The 12771-nt window shown below is 34.3% G+C and overlaps 1 protein-coding gene across 1 annotated transcript in view; it reads left to right on the top strand.

The window, feature by feature from the left end:
• The first annotated feature begins 3813 nt into the window (after nucleotides 1–3813).
• The window catches only part of RpL13A (ribosomal protein L13A), a 53872-nt gene continuing 44914 nt past the window's right edge, over nucleotides 3814–12771 (top strand). Inside the window, exons 1-3 of the mRNA XM_069833711.1 lie at nucleotides 3814–3971; nucleotides 11183–11313; nucleotides 11894–12003. Coding sequence (XP_069689812.1) covers nucleotides 3864–3971; nucleotides 11183–11313; nucleotides 11894–12003 — 349 coding nt within the window. The 5' untranslated portion in view covers nucleotides 3814–3863. The remainder of the gene's footprint in view (nucleotides 3972–11182; nucleotides 11314–11893; nucleotides 12004–12771) is intronic.

The following is a 12771-nucleotide window of genomic DNA, read 5'->3' as shown; positions in this document are numbered from 1 at the left end:
TTAATGCGATCTGTGCCTTGAGCTTTAGTTTTAATTCTTTGTAGTGCTATTTTTACGTCTAGATCAGTGACAATAGCTGTTTGAAGAAAAGGAAGAATATGGAGTGGATGAAGGACAATAACAATGTATACGGTAATTTAACTTAGATTGAAAGGTAACAACTACTGTATATTCGAAATGAGTTGAAACACTAAATGATTCATTGTAAGGTAGAAATTCTCTTTGCGGATTGCACCTATCCATTTTTGGTTAAGGGAATCTTTACTCAGACGAAACCTGAAGCACAAACAATCGTATATAAGTACAATAGTTTGTCTTCTGTAACATAATACGGAGCAAAAATCATTGTAGAAATTAAAGATTAACTAATAAGTGAAATGTAACATTCCTTTCTTTTTATCTTTACATCCGCGTGCATTGCTGCAATTAGAAACAGCACACGAACCTGTACTTATTCAGCTCAACCAACGAGTTAGAAAGCTTTCTAACTCGTTGAGCTCAACCACTGCCGTCGTGATCTAATACAGGCCGTAAGGCAGACCACGTGACTCGCTTAACAGCTAATCGCGAAGGGCGGTCTTTCAACCATATCAATTAGTTGCAGTACATGAAAAATAACATATATTTCTCTGAAATGCAGTGTAATCGCGTCAGTAAAATTTTAAACAGTGACTGTGAGACACTTGAGACACAATTCACTTGCAACGTAAGGTATAATATTATTTTTGGTGTGAAAATTACTTTGTTGCAGGCAAAGTTCCTATGTGTAATACCTGCCTTTATTTCGATTAAATATTGCGTCCTTATGTGGTTAAGTGAATTTTTGGTGTTATAACACAGTCTACTATATACAGTCGCGAAGCTTGAGGTGTTTTTTTGCAAATCTCGTGATAAAGCGCTCCAAGCGATTAGCAACTAGAAACAATAGACTGTCCATGTTCGACTTTGGACTGTGTCGTATTTCTATCGAGTGCTAGCTCGTTGCATATTTCACATTGATGCTTGTGAAATGTTCGTTATTGGTTGTAATGAAAATGTTAATGGCTATAATTGGAATAATAATAATAATAATAATAATAATAATAATAATAATAATAATAATAATAATATGGGACAAGGAGGAGACGTTTGTAATGCTATAAATTGTAGCAACAGTAAGAGAAAGAGGCCAGAGTTATCCTTTGTCCGATTTCCGAAAGATTCAGAAAGGTTCCTGGGTTTCCACAGGAATGCTGTGCAGAACAAAACTCTTAATTTTAAAGTTCTTTGTGACTGTTAGAATACATTATATCCTTAAATTTCACAATGAAATGTTTCAGTCTAACCGAAAGGACATTAGATACCGGTTAAAGTTCTGTCACTTAGGCTGCTAAATTTCCAGAGAAATAAAGGTTAGGTCTATTTTTTTTTTCAGAGGATATATTTTTAATTGTAGCTATTAATTTTGTAATTATTTTTATGTGTATTTTACTAAAGACGTAGAAAAATTAAGTTTGTTTTAATGAAATTTATTGATCACGTTTTATTTTCAATTCTGGTGGGATTATTATTGCTTAGGCCTATTTTTTTCAAAGGATATGTTTTTAATTATAGCTGTTAATTTTGTTGTTATTTTTATTTGTTGCTTTACTAGAGACGTAGAAAAAGTCTGTTACAATAAAATTCTGGTGTGATTATTATTGCTTAACCTCATCCCACTTTGTTAACTACGTAAGCCTACACTACAAGTACCGGTACGCGTAAGTTACTCCATTAATTCATATTTCCATTATTATTGTTGTAAAGGGAAATGCAAATTAATATTTATTGGTTTCATAGTTAATTATCGCTATAATCTTGAATGAGTGAAGCGATTATAGTAAATTTCAGTTCGTTTTGCACAAACAAAAATTATATTACTTATTTCTTGCAGGTATCTTCGAGTTTATTGTGGAATTTAATATACTTCATTAAAATAATAAATTAACTTTATGCATTTAATATTTCAATAATGGAAGGTGTTAATTTTTCCAAAAGAACACGACAACAAAAGTGTAACATATTTTGTCGTCTTCTGGGAGAGAGATCGGCGATGATGAGGCGATAGTAGCGATCCTAGTGGTGGGCAACTACCCATGTTTGCATTTCTACTACATATTGAGCTTCGCGACTGTATATAGTAGACTGTGGTTATAAACAGTAAATATTTGTAATAATATACACGTGAAAGTGAAACATTGACTGGGATGTAAAGTAAATTATGATTAGGCCTAAGTGCAGCGTTACTGATGTTACTCTTGTCTAATCCATTTTTGTTAGTTTACCGTATTTGTTTTATTAAATTTAAATTATTGCGCCCTTCTTATGTGTGAATAATCTACATTATAAATAATACGTTTGATAATATACACAATTTGAACTAAAAGCGAGATAGGCTACATATAGTATATTATGAAAAATTATACCTTATAGTTTTCATTACTTTTACAGTATCTAGTATTGTAATTAATTGAAATAAAGCACGCTCGCTTCATTACGAAATTCTTGCACATTCATTTAAGCACGTTTCAACAATTTTCAGTTGCATCGCACGCATATTTTGATGTGTTGACATTATAGGTTATGTTTACTCTATCAGTACTTGCCTTATTTTTATATTCGCAATTATGCATAAAATTAAGCATAACGTTACGTATAGCTTGTAAATGCAATTTGTCTACACTTCAATTGTATTTATTCGTTTCATACGGTACTCCAGTCTGATTAGTTTAATATGTTACCAGGGCTAAACTAGCGCTGAGGTAGTTCCCTTCGTATTCATACACCTTGCATATATTAATTAGTTCGGTTAGTTCAGGCTTTTATTATGCCTTGCTTAGAGGATGAAATGCATCTCCGCAAAAAAATAAATTCAACTGTTTTCAGTTCAGAAGTTACCGGAATTATACCTCAGCGCTCGTTTAACCCCAGTTAAGTAATATAACCGTATGTACATTTCATAGGTGGGACTGTGGTGAATTTTCTACTTATAAGTAAGGAAGATAACCGTGTTCTGAAGTTTATCCTAAATATATTTTTCTTTATTAAATCTCACAATAGCTTTCGTTCTCAACTTAAAATGTTGGCGCAAATAGGTTATGTTAACATGGTGAATTCTCTTCACATAAAAATAACACAGTTTTATAATTATTCCTGCCACATTATGCAACAAATAAATGGAACTAGGCGGAACTTATGCACACATTACATTGAATAACAATTTAATTGTATTATTTATTTGTTCCCTACTATACTGGGTCGTATTGAATTCTATTTATCTAACCTACCAGATGAAGTAACACACAACCGTACGTACCTACACTAATTTCATAGGAGGGACTGTGGTAAATTTTCTACCTACAAGTAAGGAAGATAGATGTGCTAAATTAAAATCACAATATAAATAATTCTTCTTTATTAAATCTCAAAATAGCTTCCAGTCCAAACTTAAAATGTTGATGCAAACAGGTTATGTTAACATGTAAAACTCCGTTCACATTAAAATAACACAGTTTTGTAATTATTTCTGCAACATATTATGCAGTAAGAAGTGAACGTATCTTATACACACATTACACTAAATAAAATTGAGCACCGACACGCATTAAAGTAATATATTTCACTCAGCTCCGTATACTTAAATAGAAAAGCCCGACCCATCGAGTGACGTCACACATCCTGCATTACGGCCTGGTTTAGATCACGATGGCAGTGGCTCAACCAAACAAATGGCCGTCCGTTGGCTGTTCAATTTGGGACCATAACACTAGCGCCAGTGAGCGGTCTAGCGGCTATTTAGTAAGTCTATGTTCAAAGCTCAGTGACAATATATCACTGAGAATTTAATGTTGGCAGCGTGTACCGGAACAAGATTGTTAGTCTTCCATGAACATATTCGTGAGACCCCTTTTCCGGTCGGTGAAGTGGTGAACATGACGGGGTTCGGTAATAAGGTGATGGTTTTGCTTTAAGTTAGAAAATTATTGTTCATGATTTTGTATCTGTATTAAATTTGATGTAGTATTTAATCAGACTTTGCAAATTTTTTGTGGTTAGTGAGTATAGGTGTAGGGTTTCGTGAATAGAAAATTCACGACGGCGAGAGGAACACGTGTATGATTGGTATGGTGTGGTAGTAATGTTTGCACGTGTTTGTACTGTATAATTTCGAATAGTATAGAAAAATTGTAAATATACTTGGTAGAAGTGTTTGCAAATGATCTTTCTTTCTTACTGATAGCAGCTTTATTAATTTTCTATTCAAATTTGGAATAGCCTACATACTGTGTAATGCATGTTGGAAATCCTGCGAATATCTTCGGCTTGTCGGAGAGACTGGTATATTTAATGATTTGGCATTCATAATTTATTAGTAATTGAATAATGCCAAATCAACTTTACAGGAAGCTAAACCTGCAAGCCAGATTTATCTTGCTGGCAATTATTTAGCCCGTCATGGCCCTACATAAAACCCTAAAAAGTGTTTATTGTCGTTAACTTTTTTATTTGTTGAGTATAATTATTGGATCTATATGACTATGACTATAGGATATCGGTAGTATGTTTATGAGAATATATGTTGGCTAGATTGGGGAATGGGGTGTCAACTTACCCACTAACCTTGTGAAAGAGGTGGTCCCATGCTTTCCGCTTTTAACATAATTTCAACAGTTTTTCCGCCACGTATTAAACATAAATATACTCAACAAATAAAAAATTGACAACACTTCTTAGGGTATTTATGTAGGGCCATGACTGGCTAAATAATAACCAATTCAGACCTATTCACTTCTAGTTTGAAAAATGTCTGATGCATAACATTCGGTGACAAGTTCTCTTGCGATGTTAGCCTGATATTCTATTTTGATATTACCCCTTTGTTTACAGGTGTTGATCAAAGTAGGCTATAGCCTACACAATATACTATGGTCTTTTAATCCCTCCACACGCTAAATCTGAAAGAACAGATCGCCAGTAAGAGAAGTAATTCCCACTTTTGATGCACACTCGCCATACAGCAGTTGCTCTTTCTGTCTACCCCGTCTCACTTCCGAGCCAATCATAATGAAATGTGTATTCGATACTCACGTATTTAGCGTAACACAACACACAAGTCTAAATTAAGCCTATTAACTAGCTCAATTCCAAAATTAAATGTGCAGTCTACACTCACGTGGTAAAAATTACATGTGTTAACTAGCTCACGCAAAAATTAGGTGTGCAGCCCTCACGTGTAACAATTACAGCAATAACAAATTTAAAATGACCGTATTCAGCATAATACAACACACGCCTCTGAAAGTAACACTATTGGAGACTCAACTCTCTCGCTTCCTGGCTCACAGACATCTGCCTATTGAACATAAGTAGATTAATTTTCCCTATTTTGATCATGTCTCGTGGTAGCCATGCTGTCTAAAGCGTTATTCCTTACCCACAGCGTGTGTTCGGTAGGCAACTTAGATGGATCGCATCCCACCATAAGCAAAGATATAAGAAAAAAGAAGAAGAAAGAACAGTGATTGCAAGTGAGGGAGAGACAGAATAGAATTCTACTTTTGCTTCCTAAATATCGTTTTCTTGTCCCATTTTCCTTGTTAAGTGTCAACTCCTATTTCCTAGTGGAGGGGATAGTGAGCGAAGCTTCTATGATCTGTTCTTTCAGGTTTTACCAGGGGCAAGAAAACTTTACCCTCCCCCATTGTAATAAAGGTTGCAGGAAAAATTTCAGTATACGATTACCTCTCTGACAACAATTATCTTAAAAGGATAAATTTGAGAACACAGTTGCCTTCCTTCCCCTCTTTTTTCAAAATTCAACATTTTTGCACACAAAATAAATCATAAGCATGACAATGTGCAGCTGTGCATTCGACAAACAGACAAGTCTGCTCATTTTAGTATTTTATTGGCCTTTTATTTATTTATTTTTAAGATTCATTTTGAAGTTTACGGTTTCGATATTCTATTTCCATTATCGGACAGTTAAGTTTAATGAAAAATAGCTGTAAAGTGGTTTTATTTAACAGAATAATGCTATGGCTCATACATGCCATGCGTCAATCAATTTTTCTTAATTGGTTATTTTACGGCGCTTTATCAACTGCTGTGGTTATCAAGCGTCTAGGGCCCGATTGTATAAACCATTTAATCTTAGATCAGAGGTTAAATTGATCCTTGTTTCAGCTGAACTTGGAATTTTGTGTTGTATAAAGTCTAATCTGAGATTAATTTGTCTCAAACTAAAGTCTACTTTGACTGAAGAAATTTCTCCGATTAAGTTAGATGATCCAAGTTCAGTTATTTCTTTTCTGTTTGAAATATACGAGTGACAGATTGTGCAAATAAGATATCCAGTATTATTAATATTAATAGATATGTTAGATACATTTATATATATTTCTTTCAATTTCTTGCCTTAATACACAAACATTCTTATATTTTATAAGGCTCTATCGTGTTCAGCAGTATCAAATAACATAACCTATAATTATATTATGTTTATAACAACCATTAATTATTAATGGATATGATAGCTACATTCATAAATGTTCAATTAACTGTATTACTAAACGAAAATTGTCGTTTTATAAAGCTTTATTATGTTTAGCAGTATCAAACACCATAACATGATAACAATTTGGTGAACAGTCAACCTTCTTCTTATTGTCCGCCATTATTTACATTGCAAAAAAAACCAGTGTCTCCAACAGAGTGTAATACGGAAAGTCGCGAAAAAGTAGTTGTAAATCCGCTAGATTTCTCATTATCAACAAAGAAAGATTAAATTTTGTCACTATGGGGTGCTAAAAAGGTCACTAAATCCCTATTTAAGCAATATAAAAGTTAAATTGTTGTTGAAAAAGAGTTAAAATCGCTAGATTGGCAACACTGAACAAACCTGTATAACATGGTCCGCGCATCACGTATTTCACCTGTTTATGCGATGTTGCCAAATCCTTTTCACGTGAACTTAGATTGCATTTGAACCAAGGTAATTTGATCGCAGAAAAGTTTTATACAATAGAAGAAGTGTCTGAACTCGGTTTACTTTTCGATCTTCGATCAAAGTTGATCTTTAGTCAGGGAGTTTTATACAATTGGGCCTAAGTGAGATTAAGGTGATAATGCTAGTTAGATGAGTCCGTGGTCCAATGCCGAAAGTTACCCAGCATTTGCTCTTAATGGGCTATGAATTTGATATTTTCAGAGAGAGAACAATTTCGCAAGGACTGTGGCCTCCAAGATCCTCTAATCTTCACTCGACTATTTCTTTTGGGATGCTGCTAAGTCTGCAGTAGGCCTATATCAAGACAACCCTAAAGAATTGATGACCTAAAATTGGCAATAAGAAGTTACACAAATTCAGGAACAAAATAATCTTTAATTAAAGTGATCCACAATAAAATAAAACTTGTGGATCTAAGTCTTCAGCAGAATGGGGACATTTTCAGCATCTTACTTAAAGGGGGAAGACCACATATTATTATTATTATTATTATTATTATTATTATTATTATTATTATTATTTGGTATTCTCTCTCTCTCTCTCTCTCTTTTTTTTTTTTTTTTTTTTACTGATTTCTCTAACTTCACTTCAACCAGTCTGTCACTGCCCCAACACCAAAAGGAATTTGTCATCATTCTTGAATGGTTGTTTATGCTAATGCTAACACAGAGTCAGAGTTACCACTACACTCCTAGTTTCTAGTGGGTTCTTGCTTATACCACGATACCTACTTTTTCGAAAGATGAGACATGACAGTCAAGCAACCATACTTGGAACTACAGCGTTACATTGCCAATTTGGACGACCACGCAATCAGCTGACAATGGTAATTGACGTGAAATTTTAAGAGTCGACTGAGAATGAAGCACAAAATGTATTAATGGCTGACATTCTGTACACGACAAATAGCACTGAGAGAGCTATTGAGCACCCACCATGTGGGAATTGTAAATTTGGCAACTCAACCATTGTTACCATAGCAATGGACTCACCACGCTATGTGATATTCAGTTGTTTTTCCGATTGCAGTGCTAATGTCTTGTCCCATCTTTAGAAAAAAAAAACTGGTGTACTATGAAGTGACTTAAAGATCAGACTGTATATTTTAAACTTTTACATAGGCTAAGTCTGTGGATTTCATGTTATGTGTAATCTAAAAAAATGCCTTCAGTACTGGTACCGGTACCAGCTTCTTATTTTGGAAAAACTTGTAATGTTCGCACGTTCGATTTGGGGTGAAATTAATATATATGAACTCTTTCGTACATTTTAGGAGTTCACTTTTTTGTGCGAAATATGGGACATTTTGATTTGATGTAACATTTTTGGCTCCATTGCTGGAGTTTGCTGGATAGATTTCGTCATGTGTATAAAATGTAGCCTCTTTGCAAAATATATATATAGAAATCAACTTTATTCTGGTTTTCATTTTCTGTAACAGTTGTTCTCCATTTATAAAGAAGAAACAGAAACAATGACATTTAAAGGCCAAATACCAGTAAGAAATACAATTGTTGTTGTTTTCTAATGCCAGGCGTTTGACAATAAAGTCATTTGACCTCTTGCACTCCAATACTTTTCAAAGATATTATCATGACCAGCCACTGAAGCACAGATTTTGAGGTGTTCCGAATCCATCTCTTGGTCTGAGTCGCACAATGGGCAGATAGGGGACTGATATATTCCAATTCTATGCACGTGTTTGGCCAAACAATCATGACCTGTTGCCAATCTAAATGCAGCTACAGACAATTTTCGTGGTAAATCGGGAATTAACTGTGGATTATGATGCAGACAGTTCCATTTTTTCCCTTGAGATTGTGTTATCAAATTTTGTTTGTTGAAGTCTAAGTATGTAGATTTAGTAAATCTTTTCACAGAGTAATATGTAGATTTAGTAACAGGTCTGTAAGTAGCAGTGCTGCCCTTCTTTGCTAAAGCATCCGCATTCTCGTTTCCCAGGATTCCACAATGGGATGGTATCCATTGGAATACAATTCCTTTATTGAGTGATATTAATTGAGAGAGCATTTTAGTTATTTCTGCTGTTTGAGATGAAGGTGTGTGTTTAGAGACTATTGATAGAATAGCTGCTTTGGAGTCTGACAATATAACTGCATTCTTAAATTTATTGATGTGGCATAGAAGATTCCTGAGACTTTCACTGATTGCAATGATTTCTCCATCAAAACTTGTTGTTCCATACCCAAGAGATCTATAAAGTGAGAAGAGACAGCACGTAACACCTGCACCGGCACCTTGTTCTCTGGAGATCAAGGATTCGTCAGTGTATAAATGAAGCCAGTTTTGTGGAGGGTACCTAATATTAATTGTCTCTAAAGACAATTGTTTTAGTATTTCAGTATTTACTTCTGATTTCACTATTTCTTCTGTTAAATGTAGATTGTATTCTATATTCAAAAGAGTTAAAGGGTTTGGTTCAATTTGTAAGTTTTCTTTTAAATTCGGGATATGGAATTTCTGTTTTAATTCTTGAACAATGGATATGAAACTTTTTTGAGTTTTCAATCTACAGAGACTGTATGAATGCCAATTGTTCCCTGGTAATCTGATAAGTTTTTCATATTGAATCAGTGCTTTTTCTTCTATTGTCATTTTGATGCTGTTAATATTAGTGAGGAATCTCATAGAATCGATTGGAGTTGTTTTGATTCCACCAGTAATGAGTCTGAGAGCTTGGTTTTGAACATATTCTACTTCGTTTATGAAAGGTGACGTAATTAAAATTTCTCCGCAGTATGTCAGCACTGGCTGTATAAACATTTTGTATGTAGTGTTCATAGTATTCCTAGAGCATCTCCATTTCTTTCCTGCTAGTCTTTTTAGAAGGGAGAATTTTTTACAAACTTTTTCAGAAATGTATTTCAAATGGTTGCTCCATGTTAACTTACTATCGAAAATAACTCCAAGATATTTGGATTCATAAGTCCTAGGAAGGTGTTGGCCATTGAATTGGATATTGAATTCTCTTTCTTTTTTACCAAGTGAAAATATTTGGTAGTTACTTTTGCTTAAATTGAGTGTCATCAAATTTGATGTATTCCATTCATGTAGTTGATTTAGAGCTTTAAGAGCAGAATTTTGAATTTTGTCTCTATGTCTGTAAGATCCGGAAGTCCAAAAAACTATATCATCAGCAAATAGAGAAGTACAATTGTCATAAGCAGCCAAATCATTGAACAAGTGAATCAATTTAAATATTTAGGTAACATGTCATACGAAAATGAATTTGATATAAATCACAAGTTAAATAACTTTGTTAAGATTACCAGCGTAATAAATAATATATGAAGAGTCCATTGCAAGAATGATGGATGTCACTTTCTTGTCGAAAATGAACCAAGACTGTCAATGCATAGCTTAAGACATATAGAATGTACATAGAGAGTTATATGGCATTAACACTGATAGTCCAATAATGATCGGAAAATCACAGTTAAGCTTTGAGCATTAAGCAAGCATTTCAGACTTTCAATTGCTTCTCCTGCAAAATGTATTCCAAATGACATCCATCATTCTTGCAGTGGACTCTTCATATTTAAACCAAAACAAACTTCAACTAAAAGCTGAATAAGATTATACAAGTGTTAGCTCTTCCGACTTTATATGGTAGTGAGAATTGGACGATGAAGACAAAAGATAAATCTAGAATAACTGCAACAGAAATGAGATATATGAGAAAAACATTAGGTTATAACTGAGTTGATTTTAAAACAAATACAGACATTTTAGAAGAATGAGTATGCCCAGTTCTCGACAAAATCCAAAATTATAAATCGCGATTGATATAACATGTGAACAGAATGCCACGCAATAGATTGCCTAAATTATTTAAAAATTATACCCCATCAGACACAAGAAACCAAGGAAGATCATTGAAGAGACTCTAGACTTCTGATTTGAGATTGGAACAGGTCAACATTGGCCTAACTCCCTGAAGCTACACGATGTTTTTATTAATTTTAATTCTGTTGTAGTATACCATAACTGGTATAAATGTTGATGACAATACAAATAAATATTAATTTTGATTCACAATGATGTGGTAGTACATAATGTTGATTTTCATATTTTTTATTGATCATAAATATGTGTATTATTATGAAGACATAATTTGTGAAATTTTATTTTCAGGCCATACTAATAGATGGCAGGGGCCATCTTCTTGGTCGTTTGGCATCTATTATTGCCAAAACTGTCCTTCAAGGCAACAGAGTCATTGTCGTCAGGACTGAGCAGATAAATATTTCTGGAAACTTTTTCAGGTATAATTATAGGTCTTTGCAACTCTTGGTTATTTGATGTTCCACCACACACTGACATTTCTCAGCATAGCCACCTCTTCCTGTAATGTAAGGGGAATTTTCTCGTTTTATTTTTCATACTAAAGCTCACCTTTAAAGATATTAACCAGCAGAAGCGCCTTTTGCATACATTAATTTATCAAATGTTGTAAGGTTGCTTGATATATTATAAACTGTGTGTGACAGTCTTTCTCTGGAGTAAGACGTAAATTAGATTCCTTTTGTCCGAAAGTTTCATCATGTGTTCAAAGGGAACACTGTAACCACTATACCGTTAAGAATTGTACCATTGTATTGTATTACATTGTTTATCACTTTAATAACCTTAAAATCCCTGAAAGTTGGGATTTTCGAGTAGTCTGTAAATATGGTACTCTTTGCCAGTGTTAACTTATTTGCTATGATGTATTGGTAATTTGCGCCTGAATGCATTTGTAGTTTGATGACACATATAACTGAGCAAATTAGAAATATGTTTGAATGTGATATGAGTTTGTATTAGGTCTTGTTTTGAATCTCACCAAATGTAAATCTCTTCCAGAGCAAAGCTGAAGTATCTTTCATTCCTGCGCAAAAGGTGCAATGTTAACCCTGCAAGAGGACCATATCACTTTCGTGCGCCAAGCAAAATACTCTGGAGAACTGTGAGAGGTATGAACATGAACTCGTTATATTCTTATTTCCATCTTGTATGAATATGTAGATTTTGCATAGTACTCGTATTATTAAATAAAAAAAAATAATATTTCTGAGAACAGAAATAATGGTCCTGATATTCACTTGCAACTTTCGTGCAAATCACTTATCAGTTTATCATTTGTGTGTCCTCATCAAACTGAGTGGCACAGTTGGTATAGCGCTGGCCTTCTGTGCCTGAGGTTGCAGGTTCGATCCGGCCCAGGTCCACGGCATTTAAGTGTGTTTAAATGCGACAGGTTCATGTCACTAGATTAACTGGCATGTAAAAAGAACTGCAGGACAAAATTCCAGCACACGATGCTGATTATAACCTTGGCAGTTACAAGCGTCATTAAGTAAATCATATATAATTTTTTTTCAACACTACTTAACCTTATCAGCATCAGATGTAGGAGCCAAGCTACCTTAGCTTTAAATGTACCAAGAATTTACTTTACACTTTTCACACATGGTACTGGAACACACTTCAGACATAAACAAAGATCATACAATCTATGGTGTGTGGATAAGCTTCTACCGCGTTGTCTTGGTGTTATTGGCTGACGTTTCGACCTCTGTGTTGTGGTCATCTTCAGAGCAGTTGTTGGATAAGGAAATAGTCTGCCAGCTCGTATATATATATAATATAGTAGTCTCGATGGGGGGAGTACTTGCGGTGATAGGTCGTGGGTTCTCCTTCTGGCATCTGATTGGTCCTACGTTATCCAATCCGGTTGAGGT

The sequence above is a fragment of the Periplaneta americana genome, chromosome 8 (assembly GCF_040183065.1).
Source record: "Periplaneta americana isolate PAMFEO1 chromosome 8, P.americana_PAMFEO1_priV1, whole genome shotgun sequence".
Taxonomy (NCBI): Eukaryota; Metazoa; Arthropoda; class Insecta; order Blattodea; family Blattidae; genus Periplaneta; species Periplaneta americana.
The sequence above is the reverse complement of the archived record's forward strand: the minus strand, read 5'-3'. Positions and strand labels throughout refer to the sequence as shown.